This window comes from Vulpes vulpes, chromosome 5 (genome assembly GCF_048418805.1).
Source record: "Vulpes vulpes isolate BD-2025 chromosome 5, VulVul3, whole genome shotgun sequence".
NCBI lineage: Eukaryota > Metazoa > Chordata > Mammalia > Carnivora > Canidae > Vulpes > Vulpes vulpes.
In genome coordinates, this window is record NC_132784.1 from 68387682 (window position 1) to 68408671 (window position 20990).

Here is a 20990-nt window from a genome sequence, read left to right on the forward strand (position 1 = left end):
GCAGCCCGATAGGAAGCGCAGAAAAGCCGACCTTGTAAGGAAGCATCCCCCCTGCTAGGGCCATCGCCAACTCTCTTGCATCCCCATCGGCTCTCTTGAGGGGAGCCAGACGGAGTGAGTGGACCCGGTGCCAGAGTGACTGCCCACACTCTTACAGCAGGATAGAGGATTGAGAACCACTGCTCTTGTGGGGAAGGTCGAACAGAACCGGTAACGTCTCATTGCGGCTCAGGTCCTGGCTCCATGGGGTGGCAGGGCTGCCCATGGGAGGAAGCAGGGAGGCCACTCTTGCTTCCTGCACATCCTGGCATAGATGAGGAGGCTGTGGCCTCCACTTTGGGGCCTCGTGGGCCTGTACTCTTGCTGTCTTTGCAGATGCAGGCCTCAGTAGCTCCCCAGGGCTCTCTGCCAGGAAAGAAATGCCCATATGTAGCCCCCCCTCCCCTGCAGTGGTCTCCATCCTGATAGAGGAACCCCACCCCGCCACACTCTTCCATAAAAACACTAATAGCAGGCCTTTGTTGCTGCCCACCCATTCTGGGAAGTGCTGGTTATCCCCACCTCAGATGGGCCCAGGGCAGAGAGAGACCACCCAGGGCAGGACTCTGAGCCCAACTACTGCCCAGGATGTGTGCCTGGCCTGATAGGGCCCAGCCAGGCTGGACGGGGTCAGGCAGGGGCCCTAACAGGCCAGGCCTGCTCTGGGACCTCAGATAAGGCACTTCCTCCCGGGGCCCTGCTACCTTCGTTCTGCTGGGGAGGCCAGGGGAGGGCCACACATTTGTCTGGGTGCCGTGTGGTGAGCCTTCTGCTCATGGTAATTAGGTGCAGTGCTAGACCTCGGGGCAGCCTACATGGGGTCACCCCATAGGAAGTGTTTTGCACCTCATCACTGTCAGGTCATTATACTCAGGTTGTGACCTCAGCCTCACAGCCAGGCATCCTGGCAATGCTCTTTGACCCCAACCCTACATTTTAGGGCCTGTCCTTCTGGCACCCGAGCTATGTAGCAGGTTATAAGACACAGAAACTTCATGGGTTTGGTCTCCATTTACCCTTATGTGGACCCTTTTGGTTAGGAGCTGCATCCAAATTGAATCTTTGTCTCTCCAGAGGGAAAGGTTCCATCTAAGCCAGCTAGTAGCACAAACAGGTTCACAGGAGAGGGTTCAGGACCACTCAGGGAGCTGCTGATGTAAAACACCTCCTTTAGAAGCTACAGTTTGCCTACGAACTGCTGCTGAGCTGGTACAAGCCGAGGCCCTGTCATCACCCAGGACCCACCCACCCCCAACCCCGAGCTCCAGAACATCTCCTTATTACCTTGTATCTGACCCCCGGGGAGGGGACCAAACTGGCCCTGCTCACCTGAGAGCCAGGTGCAAGAGCCATCTTGAAACTGTGCTTCTCTTCTCCCCCAGGAATCTGGTACAATATTCTCAGAGGCGTCGGGAAGCTTGCGGTCATAATCAACGTAAGTGACATCGGGGGGTGGGCCTCTGCTGGATGGATGCGCTGGCTGGGCTGCCACATGGTTGGGCTGCGGCTTCCAGGGAAGCTTCTGTGCAGCCCCAGGCTGGTGGAAGCATCCCCTGTTCAGACATGTCCCTTGGTCCTATGGAAAGTTGGGACGAGCTGTGGGTGGGAACAGCAAATTCTCCTTGACCTTCTTCTGTAACCTTGAGTAAAATTCTCCACCACACCGGCCCTGGGCCCTAAGTCCACTTCCTCTCTAGAGTCCTGAGAATATACAAGAAAGAGCAAGAGAGAGGGAAAGAGACAGAAACTCCCCCCTTGCAATCATTCTGCTGTTATTTTTTAAAAGTTAGCTTTCTCTCTTTATATAAAATGCACACCTATTCCTTAAAGGTTCAGGAAGTGCAGAAACAGAGACAAGAGAGGGGAGCCTGCCAGCCTCCTCCTACGCACAGGGACACGTAGCTTCCCCCACCTGCCTCCTGCCCCGGCAGCCCTCCTCCCCAGCACCTCATCCACACCTTCCTGCCACGTGGTGCCACTGTCCTGGCCTCTCCTACCCCTGAGCCTGCAGGTTCGGAGGGCAGTGGTCCCTCCGTCAGGAGAACCACCCTCTGCCTCCCTTGCAGCCCCCATCCAGGCCCATGTGACTCGTCCAGGGCCTGGATCGCCCTGGGCTTAGCTGTCTAGTGGTCCCCAACACATGTTTCAAAGCCAAGGCTGAACTGCAAGCATGCGAACATTAGACATCCCCGGAGGGCCTCAGCGCCACCGCCCTGTGACCCTCTCCCCTCCACCTGCAGGCCTTCAGGGAAGGAACTGTCATTGCCCATCGTACAGGTGAGACCACCAAGGCACAGGGAGGTCGGGTGACCTGCCCCACACCACAGGCTGCTGGGCTCCCAGTCCCAGCTCCAGTATTGACACCACACTGACTGTCCCCAAAGATGGCTCTGGAATAGGATGAGCTGAGTCAGAGCATCACCATTTACAAAGCTCTTTCCATTCCCACATTCTCTTTCAAGTACACCAGGCACACAGAGAGGTTAAGTGACTTGCCCAAGGCCACGCAGCCAGTGAGAGGCAGCATTTGTCCCCGTGCCTTCCTGCCCAGGGTGTCCTGTTCCCTGTACCCAGAGAACCCTCAGGCTGCCAGGAGTATCTCCACCTTTCATTTCTTCACTCAGCATTCTGCTCACCTTGGCAACTCTTGTGCAGAGTATCACATAGCCAGGGCTGCCCTGGCTCACTCTGGGTGTGTCGCCTCACCCACCCAGTTGGGGGTCTGCACTCACCCCACTGTCCCCTGATCCAGGCATTTGTCATCTCCTTCACATCCGACTTCATCCCTCGCCTGGTGTACCTCTACATGTACAGCGAGAACGGGACCATGCATGGCTTCGTCAACCACACCCTCTCCTCCTTCAACGTCAGCGACTTCCAGAATGGCACGGCCCCCAATGACCCCCTGGACCTGGGCTACGAGGTACAGATCTGCAGGTATGGCTCTCAGTTTCTCTTTTTGGAAGACACATTTGGTGGGTTCCTGGGAACACCCCAGTTCACACAAGGATTCTTTCAGGGCCAAGTCAGAGAATAGCTCAGTCTTGCTTTAAGAAAAAAAAAAAAAAGTTGGGGTGGCAGTAGGACATGATTTAATAGTTCTTTTAATTAAGAAGCCATGATAGCTTCAGGCATGGCTGGACCAGGGGCCACAGTTTGCCATCAGGCCCCCCTCTGGTGCTGCCTCCCAGCCCTGAATTCTCCGTGGTGGCATTGCGTTCTGACAGGCAGTGAGGGAATGTCTTTCTCAAGAGTCAGCCAAAGTCAGGGTTGAATCTCCCTGGCCTGTCATGGCCCATGTGCCCATCCCTAAATGAAGCACTGTTACCACGGTGTAAAGGCTGGACCTGGGTCATGTGCCAGGTTGTGGGGTCATGGTCAGAGAGCTAAGAGGTTCTAAGGGAGACTGGGTGCTCTGACTCGGGGAAGGGGTACTAGACGCTGGGCAGACCAACTGAGATGGCCAGACGCTCAGGGTATGCAAGGAGCACCCCAGGAAAGATGGAAGCAGAGCTGTGACCTGGCCGTTCCCTATGCATCCTCCACATGTGCCGGCCTGGGTCGGGGTCTAGGAAGCCAGGAGTGACATGGTCCCTGCTGTCCAGGGCCCTGGGTGCAGATCAGTGTAAAGGGGTGATAGTAATGGAGGGTGGGCCCCATGGGGCCGCTGAGGGGGCGGGACGAGGTGGGCAAGAGCACAGAAGTGGGAATCAGCATGAGCTGCCCTGATCCGGCTGAGATTCAGGACACAAAGACCCCAGTAACTCCCTGTGTGTGGGGAGGCCTGGTTGCTCCTACTTTACACATAGTTCCCTTAGACTTGCTTGTGTGCAGTTGTCACCTTGACCGAGTAATGGGGAGTGGGGGTGCCTGCTAGTGTCTGGGGTGCCACGGCAACAACAAGCAGCTTGTGGTGACAAAACAGGCCCAAAAAGTGGGGGAACAGGCCACCCAGAGCCACTGGAAAAGTGGAGCAGACCTGCCTGGCTCAGGTGCCCCTGACACCACTGCTGGCCCTGAGTGACCCCAGCACGGTCACACGATGTTCTGTTCTGCGCCAGGGCAGGGACAGCACCTGCTCTGGGACCAGGTACGGTGCGGGGAGGAATGAGTTAGAGCAGGTGCTGCAGGTAGACAGGGCGCATAACGTGGCAGGGCTTGCACCACAACCCGGCTCCGGTTTTCCAGATCCCACCCACCCACACGCTTCAACACGTGCTTCAGTGGGCCCCCAATCCCAGGGGAGGCCCAGAGTGATCTGCTCCCAGCTTCCATGTGGTCACCTCGGAGAGGGGACAGTGTGGGGAGCTGGAAGCGCAGGGAGGGGGCTCCAGACACCCTCCCCTGTCCTTCAGCAGATGCACTCACACCCCAAGCTGGCGCAGACAAGCAGCCCCCCCTCACCGCTGGGCGCCCACCCAGGACCCTCTTTCCTGCCACAGCGCCAATGCTTTCCTGCATTGTCTCCACGCTCCAGGCGGAGTGCACAGGCTTGACCTACTTTGCTAAAGGTCCATTTTAGAGGAAGAATAATTACAAACAAGGCAGGAGATATGTGGTCATTTGATTAGAAATTCCCTCTGAAATGTCAGTGTTGGTAGTTACAGGGTCAGCCTCAGTTTCCAAGAACTGTTCGTTGGCTAAGGAAGCGGCTCCATCTCATGCATCAGCCCAGGGTCCTGGCCACTCACGGGGAGAGGCCAGGGAGACAGGGCCAACATTTTTAAAGACATTTTTAAAGTGTCTACTCACCCCCCACCCCTGCCCTGGAGTCAGCAGACCGTAGGTCAGACCACTCCGCTCCCTGGGATCCGGGCTCCAGCCAGGCAAGATCCTGCAGGGCAGGTCTGGGAGCTCCAGGCCTTCGACAGCCACACCCACGCGAGCTGCCTCTCTCAGGAATTGGCGGCAGGAGGTGCAGCACCCAGCCCAGCCTGCGGCTGTGGGTGTGGGGAGATGCAAAGCAGCACTGAGAGCTGCCGTGGCTGCTGGCTACCATTTATCCTCGTGCTGAGACGGGCACCCTCTCATCTGATCCCCAGAGCTGCCCCCAGGCATGCGTTATCCCCAGGAGAGCTGGCAGGCTGGGTATCAGGGATAAGCAAGGAAAGAGTGAGATCATCTCTAACAGAGGTTAGTGCAGATGGTAGGAGTGGCCTCTGGGCAGGTCTGTAAGTGGGCTTTGAGGGATGCCTAGGAGTTTGCCAGCTGACCCAAACATATCTAGCATCCCAACACAGCTGGGTGTGAGCAGAGAGAAAAGGGAGGAGCCAGTGTGCATGCCGTTTGATGCTGGGAGAACAGGGGCTGCTTGTTCCCATCAGAGAGCAGGTTGTGCAAGTCCTGTGTCACTCTGCAGCTGGCACCCAAGCGCGCGTCCCCAGCCCGATCCTATCTCTGGGTCTGGCAGCATAGCACCCAGTGGCTCCCTGGAGACTCCCATGCAGCTCTCTCCAGAAGTAAAGCTCTGTGGGCGAGGGGCCCTGTCTGTTGTGTGTTCCTGAGTGACCGCCCCTGAAATGGGAGCTGGAATGTAGTAGCTGCTCATTAAATGCCACTAAAAGGACTGAAGGGATGCCAGACTGAGGCCCAGAGGGGCCAAACCACTGCACGAGAACACAGCAAAGTGGTCACTGGTGCTGGGGCCAGGCCAGGGCTGTGCCCCCAGAGCCAGGTGCCTCCTCTTCTGGTCCCTGGCACTGGACCTCGGCTTCTCAGTGAACAGAAGGGGTGTGCTTACAGCCCTGCACCCGGAAACTGCCCCCACCTCAGGCTTTCTCTGACGGCTTTGGGGAAGCTTTTCCCACACATAGCATAGACCAGCCCCATTAACGCCAACAGCATACCCTGAATTTGGGGAGCAGTCAGAGGGCCTAGGTGGAGACAGGACCCTGGCTTGTCATCCTCACCCCGCTCCCTCAGACTGGGCATATCAGGACCTCTGAGAAGGAGAGGACGGGATGGGGTACACTGAGGCAGGGCAGTGGATGGGCGAGCAGTGAGGACCATGTTCCGTAGAAGCAGGGTGGGTGGGAGGGCCTTGGGGGAAGGTGCCTGTCTCGGTAGGAGGTCAGGGGGCATCGTCTATGACTGATAACTAGGGCAGGGGGGATGAGTGTGGTGTGCAGATCAGGAGGGAAGAACCAAGAAGCTGGAAGACAGGAAGGAGGTGCCTCGAGGCGCCAGGTTCCATGGGGCAGGGCAGGCAGGGGGACAGGTGACTGGTGGGCCCTGTCCTCACCGATTGTATATGTAACCCTCATACTTGGGCTACTTTCAGAGAGTGCATTGTTTTGTTTTGTTTCCAAAAGTCTCCTCTGAGAAGAGAAGAAAGGTGGTTTTCAAACCTGGGCTTCATGGAACCCCGCTGGGGGTCTGTGGACAGCAGACATCAGGTTAAGGTTAGGGGGATCTAGGCCTAGGAAACCAGGGAGACCCCGCTTGCTTTGTCACCCCACTAGGGTCTCAGGTGACATTCCTTTTTGAAAAAAATCTCCACTGCCTTTAAAAGTCTGGAACCCCAGGACCAGATGGTTCCAAAGCTGACTTCAATGAGCTCATGGTTGGGCCTGCAGGGACACTCCTGGTGCTTGCATTTTCCACGAAGCCGCTCAGGTCCTGCACAGCCCTCAGGGGTCCTGCCACCCCCTCCAACATGGATGGAGACTCAGCAGCCTGTGGGCGGCAGGTGCCCACCGGGAGGTGGCACAACAGCCGGTGGAGGCTTTCCTGATGCCCGCTCAGAGCTGCAGGGCGCCGGCCAGAATCCCCAGTTCTGCTGGAAGACCGTGGTTGATCCCTGTCTGTCTCTGCAGGTACAAAGATTACCGGGAGCCGCCGTGGTCAGAGCACAAGTACGACATCTCCAAGGACTTTTGGGCAGTGCTGGCAGCCCGGCTGGCTTTCGTCATTGTCTTCCAGGTGCGGCAGGCTCTCGTTTCTGGAAGGTTTGAGAATTGGGTCCTGAGGAGGCACTCCGAGCCCAGCACAGGGTCAGAAGGCAGCAGCTGGCCCACGTCAGGGGCATTTGGAGGGCTGGAGGCCTGGCCACCCCAGGCCCTGTGCAGGAACAGGCCCCAGGAAGGCAGAGGGAGGCCCCGGGGCCAGCACAGATGGTGGGATTTGGACATCCTCAGGGAGGCAGAATTAATTCCATATAAGTGGTTTTTTTGGAAGGAGACAGGGTAGGAGACCCAGCTCGGTTTCTCACTATCTCTGTGTAGCAGGAGACGTCCCCAGAGGACAGGACCAGTAGAGGCAGGAGGGCAGGGGATTCCCAGCAGATCCAGCCCCCAGCCAGGAGCCAGAGGACCCAGTCTTGCCTGGTCTCTGCAGAAGGGACAGGCTGTGAAGCCAGAGTGATTCCCAGTGAACAGGACCCGAGACTGGGGACTGCATGCAGCAGCTATGGTCTCAGAGATGAGGAGAATCCTTAGCCATGTGAGCCCAGCCAAAGTCCCATTCACTGAGTTCAAGCCCCAGCTGGGTTCAAGCCCTAGCTCTACCCTTTACAGAGAGTGTGGCAGCTGCAGGCAGGACTTCCACCCTCCTTGAGGCTCTGCTGCCAGGTCAGCTGTCCATAACACTCCACAGTGGGAACAAGTATCTGGGGCCAAATTTACTGGAAGCAGAGCCTGAGACAAGGATTCTGTGCAAGTGGGTTATTGAAGGAAGCTCCCCAGGAAAGGGGAGGGAGTGCAGCAGAGGAGTCTCAGCTGGAGGCAGCCTCGCCTGATCCTGCGGGGAGCTCCAGAGCATGAATCCCAGCACACACGGGCCTGCCTTTTGTCTGCCTGTGTCGGCTGGTCCTTGGCTGTAGTCAGAACCAGGAAGAGGCAGATGGGAGGGGCAGTTCCCTGGAAAGGAGGCCGGTGTGATCATCAGCAGCCAGCACTGACTACAGCTGGGGAGCACCAACCAGAAAAGGCAGCCTGTGGGTCACCGGCACTGTCTACAAGGTGACTGACAGCCAGATGTGCTAACAAGTGATCGCTGGACAGAGGTTTTAAAAACAGATTTCAGTGTTTCTATAAAAGCCGATCATTTGCTTTCTACACACCAGAAGTTTCTCCAGGGAGAGAGAAGACTTTCAGGGTGGCCTTGGGAGGCTTTGTGAACTGGAGAAGGCCTGTGGAGCATCAGACGCTAAATTCCATCCGGTTTTTGTGCTACTTCTATTTTCCTTAAAGCCTGATACTTGTTATATTTGGTGATGCATGACCGATCAGATCGTTTAAGTGTCCCACCCTAGGGATTCAGAATTATTCAGAAACTTGCTATTTACTGAGCTCAGATTCTTTATAGAAGTCAGCAAACATTTGGAGTGAAACCAGTCTGCTGGCTGGGTCCCTGCCTCATTTATACCTTGAGGGAAACCAAGGCCAAGGGAGGCCAAAGTATGTGTCCCAGGTCACGGGCTGGGAGTGACAGGGTGTGGGGTAGAGGCAGGTGCAGGGGAGGTGGGCGGGGGTGGAGGCCAGTGGAGGTAGAAGCAGGTGCAGGGGAGGTGATTGGGGGTGGAGGCGGGTGCAGGTAGAGGTGGGTAGGGCAGAGGCAGGTGCAGGGGGAGGTGATTGAGGAGAGATGGGTGCAGGTGGAGGTGGGTGGGGGCAGAGGTGGGTACGGCGTGGCGGGAAGCATCTCCTGCCATCCTCCTCCCCACCCTCACACACTGGCTCTCCTTCCAGAACCTGGTCATGTTCATGAGCGACTTTGTGGACTGGGTCATCCCAGACATCCCCAAGGACATCAGCCAGCAGGTGCACAAGGAGAAAGTGCTCATGGTAGAGCTGTTCATGCGGGAGGAGCAGGGCAAGCAGCAGCTGCTGGACACGTGGATGGAAAAGGACCGGCAGCAGGATGAGCCATGCAACAACCACGGCCCCAAGGCCTGCCTGGACAGCCCCGAGTACCCTGGGGGTGCCCTGTAGCTGCCCTGGGCCTCCTGGACGATGGGCACCCTCTCCTGGGGCAGGTGCGCTCCCCAGCCAGGCCCGGTGGCGAACCTGAAAGACCACCTTCTGATAGGACATTTTTCTGTCTTTTTTCTGTTGTTGTTTTTTTTTCCTCCTTGTTTTTGCACAAAACCATATGCAGGGAATTTTTTTATCTTTAGTATTCAAGGTTAATCAAAACGATTGCTGGGGATAGGGTGATAACACACGGGAATGCGGGCGCTTTGCAGAAACAGTTCTTGGGAACCGTGGGTCTCCTTTGCAGTGAAAGGCAAGCAGAGGCCTCCAGAAAGCATCTTTTCTAATCTGCCTGGTGCCTTCGGAGAGATTCGAGATGCTGTTCCGGAGCATTGGGCAAACGTCGTCGTGCAGTATCGGAGAGAGAATGGAAAAACAAGGTTGACGCCAGCTCCAGGCCTCACCTGCCACCAGGTCGGGGAAAGTCAGACGGCTTTTCATCTCCTGTTTTCTGATACTTCAGAAACCGAGACGCTCTGGCCAGAAAGAGAGGTGCTCTGGCCCTGTCCACTCAGAGGGCCTGTGAGCTTAGAATTTGCTCTTGGAGAACCACAGGGCCGCAGGTGTCCCTGGGGCGGCAGGCGACCCCACTGGTGGGATCCCCACCATCAGCCACACAGCTGCCCCTCCCGCCACAAGCCGGCCTCAGAATTATTTATCTTCTGGCGGGCCAGGAAAAAAAAAGAAAATCAAGTGGACAGAAATGAGACAGGACCTCGGAGGCATTTCTAAAGACGGCTTCAGGTTCCAAGGAGTCTTAAGGCATCAGGAGAACATTGACAGCTTTAGAATATTTATTGGGTTTTTTACAAAATCAACTCTATGGTGGATTTGAGGGGTTTTCTCTGTAGCTCAAAGGTGGAAGGAGTTTATTAGTTAACCAGATATCATCGCGAGGAATTTAAAACACTGTTACTACCAAAGATTTTTATTAATAAAGGCTTCTATTTTGGTAATACTTCTCTATATTTTTACTTAGAGAAATGTGACTTTAGGACAGTTACCATTTTAAAGCTTGTAAACAAGTCTCCTAGATGGCAGGCGTGATCTAAATTTGCAGCCGTTATACTAACCAGTTATCTGACATTTCTCAAGCCCCAAGAGAAACATAAAGAGAAATGTTTCATCGGAGGGAGGGAAGAAAACAAATGTGTTTGCCCTGAACGTGTGGTCGGTGAGGGTGTGAGGTCATCCCCTGCAGCTGCCAGCTCTGACCCACGTCCATAAGTGTCGTCCGTTTCCGCTGTTTGCTACGGCCGCACAGTCCGGCGCTTCTAGTTTCTCTTGTACAGTAAGTAGTTTGAGATGGGGTTTTTGTATATAAATATTGTATTAAACATTAGGTGATTACCAAAAATCCTTTTATGGACACCATTTTTTTAAAAAAAGTGAATGTATGCAAATTCACAGAGGACCGTGGCTGAACATTCATTCAACTAAATAAATTTGGATACACAACCACTTTCTTCACTGGAACGCTGTCCGTGTGAGCTTCACCCCAGGAGGCTGGAGAGATCCCCAGAGCGCCCTGGCTGAGCTGCAAGTCCGGGAGGGAGGATAGGCATCCACTTGCTCCAGTGCCAGACACACAGATTGTTCTAGATGCTCCTGGGACTTCATCTCTTTCTGAGTGTGTGTGTGTGTGTGTGCAGTTTTGTATGTGCTCGTGTCTGTGTGTGCACATGGACACGTGTGTTTGTGCATGTGCTAGTTTCCTGCAGGTGTGCTTGTGTGTTTGCATAAGCTGTGTGCACACATGTATGCATCCATATATTTTGCATTAGGCGTGTGTGAGTGCATATATGCATCTATGTGTTTTCATGACGTGTGTGCAGTTTTGTACGTGCTTGTGTCTGTGTGCACACGTGGACACGTATTTGTGGTTTCATGCGTGTGTGCTTGTATGTTTGCATGGGCTGTGCACACACATGCATGCACAGTATGTATCCGTGTGTTTGCATGGGTAGATGTGTGTGCACACACACGTGCCTGCGCTTATTTTTTTTTAAGATTTTATTTATCCATGAGAGACACAGAGAGATGCAGAGAGAGAGGCAGAGGGAGAAGCAGACTCCATGCAGGGAGCCCGACATGGGACTTGATCCCGGGTCTCCGGGATCACGCCCTGGGCTGAAGGCGGCACTAAACCGCTGACCCACTGGGGCTGCCCGTACCTGTGTTTATGCTGGGATGGGAGTCATGCTCACACCTTCCCAGCATCCTCTTCCATGATCCTCAAATTCCCACCCCTGGTCCCGCCAATCCAACACAGTAGCACTTAGGATTCCTTGCACATAAAATGTCCCCGGCCCTCTGGGGGACCCACCTGGGGTTGCCAGTGTTTTCATGGGCAAGTGGGGTCGCTTTTTCAAACTACCATCTCTATCACCACCATTTCATGGAAGAAACATACTTTTCACAACGCCAGCAAAGCCACAGCCCCGCTACCTGGGGACATTCCTTAGGAGCCTCCCAGCCTGGCATCCACTGCACACCTCCGGGGCCAGGGAGAGCTTCTGGCGCCCCCTAGTGCTCGTCTTCCTGCGTCCCCAAGAAAACCTCAGCAAAGCACAAGCTCCCAATGGCCGGCTACCTGCCTTCAAGACAGTCCTTCCAAAGTTTTGAGACCACTTCCCTAGTTCAGACATGAAGGCAACACCCAGGGACAGCATCGCAGGGACCCTGCCCTCTCAGTGGGTCCTCCCAGAAGCCTCAAGGACCCATCTGACAGATGAGGAGCAGCTCAGAGTCATAGGGCTCTTAGCACGTAAGCCAAGACTGGAACCCAGACCTTGTAGACATTCATTCTTGCAACGTTTAAGCAGAAGCAGTAGACAAAGCAGACCGGTCCCTCCCCTCAGGCAAAGACTTTTCTGTAGAGGGTGTGAGATGCTTAATCAGAAAATGGACCCCAGAACCAGATAGTTTCAGAGAAAGAAAAAGATGCTGAAAAATAGACCAGGGAGTGACAGGGTTGGTCAGTGAAGCCCCTGAAGGCTTGAGCAACAAGGATCCAGAATGGAGGAAGGCAGGACAGTTCAGGCAGCAGAAGGGCCTGAGGAAGCAGCGTGCAGACAACTGACCAAAGGGGAGGGGCTTGGAAGTGGCAGGAGACAGAGAAGCCAAGACCAACTCACACAGGGCTCCCTGCACACGAGGACTGTGAGAGCTTGGTAGTAGATGCCACAGCGGGGGGCTGAGTGGTTTTAACTAGCCCAGTGATGGAATCTGATTCACATTCTGAAGTCAGGGCAACTGTCAACTGTTGGGGTGGTGGGGGTGGGGGTGGAATCGCAGTGGGATGGGAAGCCAGAGAGAGGTGTTGTGGAAATTCAGAAGGGTGATGTTAGGGCTTAGATGAGGGTGGTAGAGGTGGGTGGGAAAAACCAGGAGATGGTGTCACAAAGGCCTGGAATCTGGCCGTGGAAGGACACCCAGAGATCAGCTGGTCAGCTGGCACTGTTCTTTCAAACAGGAGCAAGGAGGCCCAGAGAGGGTCAGGGCTCTGCTGCAGTACACAGCAAACCAGCAGCACAGCCATCTCTCAAACCCAGACCCCTGGCCCCCAATACTGAACCTTGTCTGCTGGAGACAAGGTCCTGGAGTGAGGTCTGGGGTTGGGGGGCACTCATGCTGGCATCTGCTTTGGGGATTCTGCTTCCCTCCCCAGGTGGAGGCTGCCTTGAGCTGCATCCAGCCAAACATAATCTCCATTTGATAGGTTCAGTGTTTGCTAATTTTTTAGTTGACTTACTATATAAAAAATGGTAAATCTACATAAAAACCCAGATTTGAATGTTCTCTTAAAATTCAAGCCATCTGACAACACAGCCCCATTTTTCAGTAAGTCACATTCTCACACGTGACAGGAGCCAGTGGTGACTGCTGTGCTTTAGACGGTGCATGTACTCTACAGCCTACCGTATGCCCCACTGCTCCCCACAGTGTGCCTACCCACTGGCTAAGGGGACAGTGACAACTGTGGCTCATAGGGTCACTTGCCTCAAGCCAGGTCCAGTCCTGGGATTCAGAACCAGCTGTGACATTCCCTGGACCAGAGTTTAGCCAGGGTGTGTGCCTGAGACAGGCCTGTCCCCACCCTAAGGCCAGATTCAGAGCCCCTACTCCAGGATGCCCACATCCCCGATCCCCACACACGTTTGTGTACAGGCTCCCAGGAGTCATTTGTATGCCCCTTAAAATAATTCTCTACCACAGGTGGTGTGTGTCCCCATACTCAGGCAACACTCATTTACCTGTTCATGTTTTGTAAGAGCCACAGCAAAGCAAAGGAGTGCTAACTCTTGCCAGAAAACATCGGCAAAAAGCACTGGTACAGTGTCAGGCACAGAGGAGGCACCAGAAAGTGCTGAGTGAATGAATAAATGAATGATTGAGAGATGGATGAGTGGATGATGGGTGGGTGGGTGGGTATGTGGATGAATGGGTGGGATGGATGGATGAATGATGGGTGGATGGATGAATGAGTGGATGAGTAGTAAGTGGATAGATGGATGATGGGTAGATGTGTGGATGGGTAAATGGATGGATGGGTGGGATGCATAGATGGATGGGTGGATGGGTAGGGTAGATGGATGGATGGATGGATGGATGGATGGATGGATGATGGGTGGGTGGGTGTATGAATGGATGGGTAAATGGATTGATGGATGGATGGATAGATGGATGGATGGGTGGGTGGGTGGGTGGATGATGAATGGCTGCAGAGGAATGGATAGTTAGATGGAATCATGGATATCTGGATGCATGGCTGGATGGACAGATGGATGGGGATGGCAAATAGACTGACAACTTGACAACTGGGCCTTCCTGCCTTTGAGCTGAGTGGATCATGGAATCAAGCTGGCAGGGATTGGTGGAGGAGGTAAGGGGGTGTGTGGAAGGTGAGCTCTGTTGCCTCTGGACCACAGATACGTCCATGGCAAGCAGCCCACTCACTGCTCACTCATGCAGCTCTTGGCATCTGAAACACTAACTTGGACCAGCCCAGGCATTTTAACATGGTTTCCTCAGATGGGCTGGTGTCTGCTGCCCCCGCCAGGAGCCTGCCAGGGATGCACCCCTGGGGAAAAGGCAACCCTGTAGACACTGAGGTCTGCTTTCTTCCTCCTGATTTCCTGTGCCAAGTAATTGATCTGCTGTGTTCCATCCTCATCCCCCTCCCTCCACATCCCTATCCCTCCCCCCTCTTTGCTCCCCCTCCCATTGTGACTACAGTACCACATACAGAAAACTATCCATCTTATATGTGCAATCAACTTCCACACGCAGCTGTACCCAGGACTCAGGATGTCACGACAGCTCAGCAGCCTCTGGTCATTCCTCCTCATTAGGTGGTGACAGGTCATGACCTGTGGTCCTGGCTTCCAGCCTCAGAAAGAGGAGCCTGGTTCTGCCTGTCAGTGGCTGCTGCCCTCTTCTGGCTGCCTGTGGGAGCTGCATCGGGGAAGGAAAGCCACCCGTGGGATCTGTGCTAGTGTTCCCATTGCTTCCAGGCAAAGAACCACAAACTCAAGGATTGAAAACAACACAAATCTATTATCTTACATTTCCATAAATTGAACATCCAACACAGGCCTCACTGGGCTGACAGCGAGATGTTCTCAGGGCTGGACCACTCCACCGCCTTTAAGTCAGTGGTAGGGGTGAGTCCTTCCCTATTTATGAGGACTCATGGTTAGACGGGGTCCCCGGGATAATCCTCCACCCCAAGATCTCAATCTTTACCACGTCTTCTGCTGTGTAAACTAGCGTATTCACAGGGCTGGGAATTAGAATGTGGACATCGTGGGGGGTATTCTTTGCCCTACCACGTGCCCCCTTCCCATCATCAGCAAAGGGTCTTTTTCTTCGGAAAAGACGAACTACACCAAGCAAAGCCCACAGTCCCTGGATATTTGAGGAAAGGCTTCATCATAAATGAGATCAAAACAAGAATACCCAGAAGAAACCAGAGTAATACAAGGAGACAGGGAAAGGAAATGATCCTTTCACTGTCCTCACAAAGATGAGGTTGCATCCGTGAAACCAACAAAGGCTTTTTATTTAGGAAAAAAGAAAAAGGACACAACGTTAAGTGAAACAAAATACATTAAATAGTCTTGATCAAAATTTTAAAATTTTGTGCATGGATCAACAGAGCATCAACTCACAAAATGGGAGAAAATATTTGCAAATTGTATTTCTGATAAGGGACTCATATCCAGGGATGCCTGGATAGCTCAGTGGTTGAGTGTCTGCCTTCAGCTCAGGGCATGATCCCAAGGTCATGGGATGGAGCCCCGCATTGGGTTCCCCACATGGAGCCTGCTTCTCCCTCTGCCTGTGTCTCTGCTTCTCTCTGTGTGTCTCTCATGAACAAATAAATATTTTAAAGGGATTCATATCTAGAATATATAAAGAGTCTCCTCAACTCAACAACAAAAATACAAGCAACCCAGTGGAAAATGGGAAGAGAACTTGAACAGACATTTCCCCAGAGAAGATATACGAATGGCCAATGGCATATGAAAAGATGCTCAGCAACAAGAGTTATCAGAGAAATGCAAATCAAAACCACAATGAGATACCACCTCACACCCATCCCATTAGGATGTCTATTATCCAAAAACAGAAAATAATCAGTTAGCAAGGATGTGGAAGACAGAACCCTCATGCATTTCTGGTGAGACTGTAAAATGGTGCAGCCACAGTGGAAAACACCTGGTGGTTTCTCAAACACTTAAAAATAGAATTACCATATGACCCAGCAACTCCACTTCTAGATAGATACACAGAAGAATTGGAATCAGGGACTCAAAGAGATATTTGTACAACCATGTATACCTGTGGACTCCATGGGGAGTCCCCACTGGCCAGCTGACAGGGCAAGGGGGGTTGGGCCGGGTTTCCAGATGGAGCTGCACTACAGCCCCCTCCCCGGGACGTCCCTGAAGGACATGAAGGACAATCCTCCAGGGGCGGAACTCTGGGCAGGGCACCTGCCTGGACAATCCTCCATGGGCAGAACTCTGGGCAGGGCACCTGCCTGGGCCCTGGGCTCCAAAGGAGAAACGGCTGGACGTGAGGTTACACGTTGATTCCCGGGCTGCGGCCAGTGCTCTGGCTGGATGGTCAGGGACTTGGAAGGACCATGACTGGGAAACTGATGACAAGGGAGTTCGGGGAAGAGGTGTGTGCACAGGCAAGAACTGGGCATTTGTGCCCTGTGTGAATGCCCACCAAAGGGAGAGTCGGCAGAGGACTTCCATCATCCGGCGCACAGGATGGCCCGTCCCGTGGGTACCAGGCAGCCCCCGCCCCAGGCACCCAGGCATCGCCCACAGGGCTCAGGCACAAAGTGGCCATGGAGGCAGGGTGGGGGTCGTGCGTGGCTCAGCTCATGGACTTCACGCACCGAGGCCGACCCAGCTGTGACCACCGCTGTGTGCCCCGTCTGCCCGCGGCAGAGACCTGCATGGAGCCCTCACCCAGCGCCCTTCTTGAGGCGACTGGCCAGTCACCTGCTAGAGGGTGACCACGCTGGAAGCTTCCGCCATCGAGGGCCGGGCTCGGTTCCTACTGGAATAGACACTTATTCAGGATATAGATTTGCCATCCCCGCACACCGCATTTCCACCAAAACACCACCGTGGACTTCCAGAATGCCTCATCCGCCGTCGGATGTCCCACTGTCAGGCCTTTGGCGCAGGAGCTCACTGCACAGCAAACGAAGGCAGCCATGGGTCACACTCATGAACTCCCTGGTCTCACTGTGGTCCCCACCCTCCTGTAGCAGCTGCTCCAGAGGACAGTGGAGGTTGGGTTTCAGTCCTAGTGAGGTGGCGGTACCCTGCAGGGCTGGGACAGGGGCTCCTGAAGGCCGTACACACTCTGAGGCAGCGTCTGACATTCTGTGCCGCATCCCCCCAAGCCAGGATTCGGGGGCCCAGGAATCAGGGGCTGGAAATGGCAGGGGCACCCCCGGTATTACCTTTACTGTCCTGCTAGCAAAGCGTTTGCCTCCCATCCCCACGACCTTATGGTCTGCTGCCCTGAAGTCTCAGGTACAGAGGGAGGGATGCTTCTGTCAGAAGACATAGCAGTGATCCCCTGAACTGGAAGTTTGACCTGCCATCTGGTTACTCTAGGCCTGTAGGACCCCTCAATCCACAGGCAGAGGAGGGAGGTACAGTGTTGACGGGAAACTGGTCCTGACTGCCCAGGGGACGTGGGACCACTGCTGCACAGTGGGTTAAGGGAGGAAGAGCGTCTGGAATGCAGCGGGTCCATAGGGCGTCTTGCAGTTGTACCATCCTGGGTTGATGGGAAACCACAATGACCTAAGCCAGGCAGGACTATGAATGGCCCAGACCCTCCAGGAAAGAAGGGGTTAAGTCACTCCATCAGGTGAGGAACCACAAGCTGCTGGGGTGCTCCCTGAGGCCCAAGGGGCTGGCTGGCAGGGCAGGTGTGCTAGTGGGGAGAAGAAGAAGGTGGTTATAAGCACCAGCTCCGATCACAGGACCTAGTGCCCAGATACAAAAATGAGGGCTGTATTTGTGTCATGAGTGCTTCCTCCTGATTTTCCTATGAATATACGTGTGTGTGTGTGTCTGTTTCCTTTCCTCTCTTATCCCCTTATCATGTAACCTAAGATATATTGACTTTATATCATGAGAGCTAAGTACTATTACTTTTACATCATAGTGTTTAAGTTACGTGATATCAGGAGAAGAGTAAACATCCATCCAGGCCTTTATTTCCTGTTCTGCGGAAGGTGTTAACGTGTTTTCAGGTGTATGCAGTGTACATTTTATCATGTTAGGTGAAATAAGGACCTTGTCATTGTCTCTATTTGGAGACTCAAGTATGATTTAAGTAAATGTGTATGGCTGCCCAAACTAAGGCACATAACAAGGGAATAATACAAGTCACTTTATGCTCATAAATGTCTGCAGCTTAGGCTAAAAAGAACCAAGCTTTCAAAAGCTATACCAACTACTAAAACTCAAAGTAAAATAGACAATTTCTAAAAGGATTTTATTTATTTATTTGACATAGAGAGCACAAGCAGGGGGAGCAGCAGGCAGAGGGAGAGAGAGAGAATCAGGCTCCCCAATGAGCAGGGAGCCTGATATGTGGCTCTATCTCAGGACCCTGGGACCATGACCTGAGCCGAAAGCAGACGCTTAGTCAACTGAGCCACCCAGGTGCCTGGAAATAGACAATTGCCCTATAACCATCAAATAAATTAAATTCATAATTTAAAAGTTTCCAAAAAAGAAATCTACAGGCCCAGATACTTTTGCTTGAAAAATCTGCCAAACATCTGAAGAAGAATTAACAATAATTTTTCATAATCTCTTCCAGAAAAGAGGGAACACTTCTCAAATTATTTTATGAGGCCAGTACTACTCTGATACCAGAAATAAACCAAAACAGTTGGAGGAGGGGGGAAACTACTCTCATGACCTACAATGCAAAAATCCACAACAAAATATTAGCAAGCAAATCCAACAACATTTATAAAAAGAATTATACAGGGCAGCCCCGGTGGCTCAGCGGTTAGCGCCGCCTGCAGCCCAGGGTGTGATCCTGGAGACCCTGGATCGAGTCCCACGTCAGGCTCCCTGCATGGGGCCTGCTTCTCCCTCTGCCTGTGTCTCTGCCTCTCTCTCCTCTCTGTGTATTCTCATGAATAAATAAATAAAATCTTTTAAAAAAAAGAATTATACGTCTTGAACAAATGGGATTTATTCCAGGTATAAGAGGCTTGTTAGACATGCAAAGATAAATCCATGCAGAGGCACCTGGGTGGCTCAGTTGGTTAAACATCTGACTCTTGATTTTGGCTCAGGTCTTGATCTCAGGGTCATGAGATAGAGCCCCGTGTCAGGTTCTGTGCTCAGTGAGGAGTCTGCTGGAGATTCTCTCCTTCTCTCTCTGCCCCTCCCCTGCTCGAGCTCTCTCTCTCTGCCTTTCTCTCTCTCTCTCTCTCTCTCTCTCTAATAAGTAAATGAATCTTTAAAAAGAGAGAAAGAAAGAAAGAAAGAAAGATTCATGCAATCCACCACATCAGTAAGCTGAAGAAGGAAAATCATGTGATCATATCAATTGCTGCAGAAAAAGCATTTGACAAAATTCTGCAACCATTTATTATTTCAACAGCAACAACTAAAACTCTGAGCAAGTTAGGAGTAAAGGAGCATTACCTAAATTTGATAAAGAGCATCTGCAAAAAAAGAAAGAAAGAAAGAAAGAAAGAAAGAAAGAAAGAAAGAGAAAGAAAGAAAGAAAGAAAGAAAGAAAGAAAGAAAGAAAGAAAGAAAAGAAAAGAAAAGAGAAAAAGCCCACAGCTAATATCCCATATAATCCTGAAAGACAAAATGCTACCCGCCCCCCACTGCAATCAAGAACAAGACAAGGATGTCTGGGGATCCCTGGGTGGCTCAGCTGTTTAGTGCCTGCCTTTGGCCCAGGGCGCGATCCTGGAGTCCTGGGATAGAGACCCACGTCGGGCTCCCAGCATGGAGCCTGCTTCTCCCTCCTCCTGTGTCTCTGCCTCTCTCTCTCTCTGTCTATGATAAATAAATAAATAAATCTTTAAAAAAAAAAAAAAGGCAAGAATGTCTGTTCCCTTTGTGTTTATTCAACATAGTATGGGAAGTTCCAGCCCCTGCAATATGGTAAGGGAGAGAAATAGAAGGCGTACAGATTGGAGAGTTAAAAAAACTGTCCTTGTTTGCAGATGACATGATTGTCTGCATAGAAAAATCCCAAAGACACAAACAAACACAAAAACACTTCTGAACTAACAAATGAACTCAGCAAGGCAGAAGGATATAAAATCAACATACAAAAATCAATCACATTTCTATATACTAAGAATGAACATGCAGGAATCGAAACTTAGAATAGCATTTATTTTTTTAAGATTTCATTTATTTATTCATGAGAGAGGCAGAGACATAGCCAGAGGGAGAACCAGGCTCCCTGCAGGGAGTCTTGATGCCAGACTCAATCCCAGGATCCCAGGTTCAAGACCTGAGTTGAAGACAGCTGCTCAACCACTGAGCCACCCAGGCGTCCCAAAATAGAATACCATTTAAAATGACTCCAAAGGAAACCAAATGCTTATTCTATGCATTTAACAAACCATGTACAGGATCTCAAAGCTGAAAATTATAATTTGCTGATGAAAGCAATCAAAGAAGGACCTAAATAAATAGACATATCGGTGTCACAGATTGGAGGATTCAGTGTGGTAAAGATGTTGATTCTCCCCAAATTGATCTAGATTTAATGCAATTCCTATTAAAAATCCCAGCAAGCTTTTCTGGACATAGACAAGCTTATTTTTTAGTTTATGTGGAAAGACACAGAGCCTAGAACAGCTAAGACAGTCTTAACAATGCAGAATAAAGTCAGAGGAGATGCTCTACACAAAATTAAGTTTTCCTATATAGCATCAACAAAAGGTGGTGTGTGGGGATGGATAGACTCATAGATCAATGGAGCAGAATAGGGAACATAGAAGAAAGTCAAATGTGTGCAACAAATTTTTGGCAAAGGCGTAAAAGCATTCCACTAGGAGAAGGATGGCTTTCCAACACATAGTGCTGGAGTGAGTAGACACCTACGGACAAGACAAAACAAAACTCCACCTAAACCTTACACTTTGTACAAAAATTAACCCCAAATAGATCACAGAATGAAACAGAAAACTATAAAACTTTTAGATAAAAATATAGGAGAAAATCTTTGGGACTCAGAGGTAGGCAAAAGGATCTTACACTCTATACTAAATGCATAAACTATAAAAGGAAAATTGGATAAAAGTGAAAACTTGCTTTGTGAAAGATCATGTAGAGAAGATAAATGGACAAGGTACTTGCGTGGTGCAGTCAGTTAGATGTCTGACTCTTGGTTTTGGCTCATGTCATGATCTCGAGGTCCTGAGATGGAGCCCCACACCAA

General features: G+C 51.9%; 1 protein-coding gene and 1 long non-coding RNA gene across 11 annotated transcripts in view; one reads left to right on the forward strand and one right to left on the reverse strand.

Moving 5' to 3' along the window:
- Positions 1-10472, forward strand: part of ANO1 (anoctamin 1) — a 158868-nt gene extending 148396 nt beyond the window's left edge. For all 9 annotated transcript variants that reach the window (XM_072758650.1, XM_072758652.1, XM_072758645.1 and 6 more), the window contains 4 exons: positions 1422-1474; positions 2792-2976; positions 6855-6960; positions 8727-10472. In XM_072758650.1, coding sequence (XP_072614751.1) covers positions 1422-1474; positions 2792-2976; positions 6855-6960; positions 8727-8969 — 587 coding nt within the window. In that variant the 3' untranslated portion in view covers positions 8970-10472. The remainder of the gene's footprint in view (positions 1-1421; positions 1475-2791; positions 2977-6854; positions 6961-8726) is intronic.
- LOC140599035 (uncharacterized) overlaps positions 1-20990 on the reverse strand; it is a 41718-nt gene that overhangs the window by 16776 nt on the left and 3952 nt on the right. For both annotated transcript variants that reach the window (XR_012001675.1, XR_012001676.1), the window contains exon 2: positions 1369-1635. This is a non-coding gene — a long non-coding RNA (uncharacterized lncRNA). The remainder of the gene's footprint in view (positions 1-1368; positions 1636-20990) is intronic.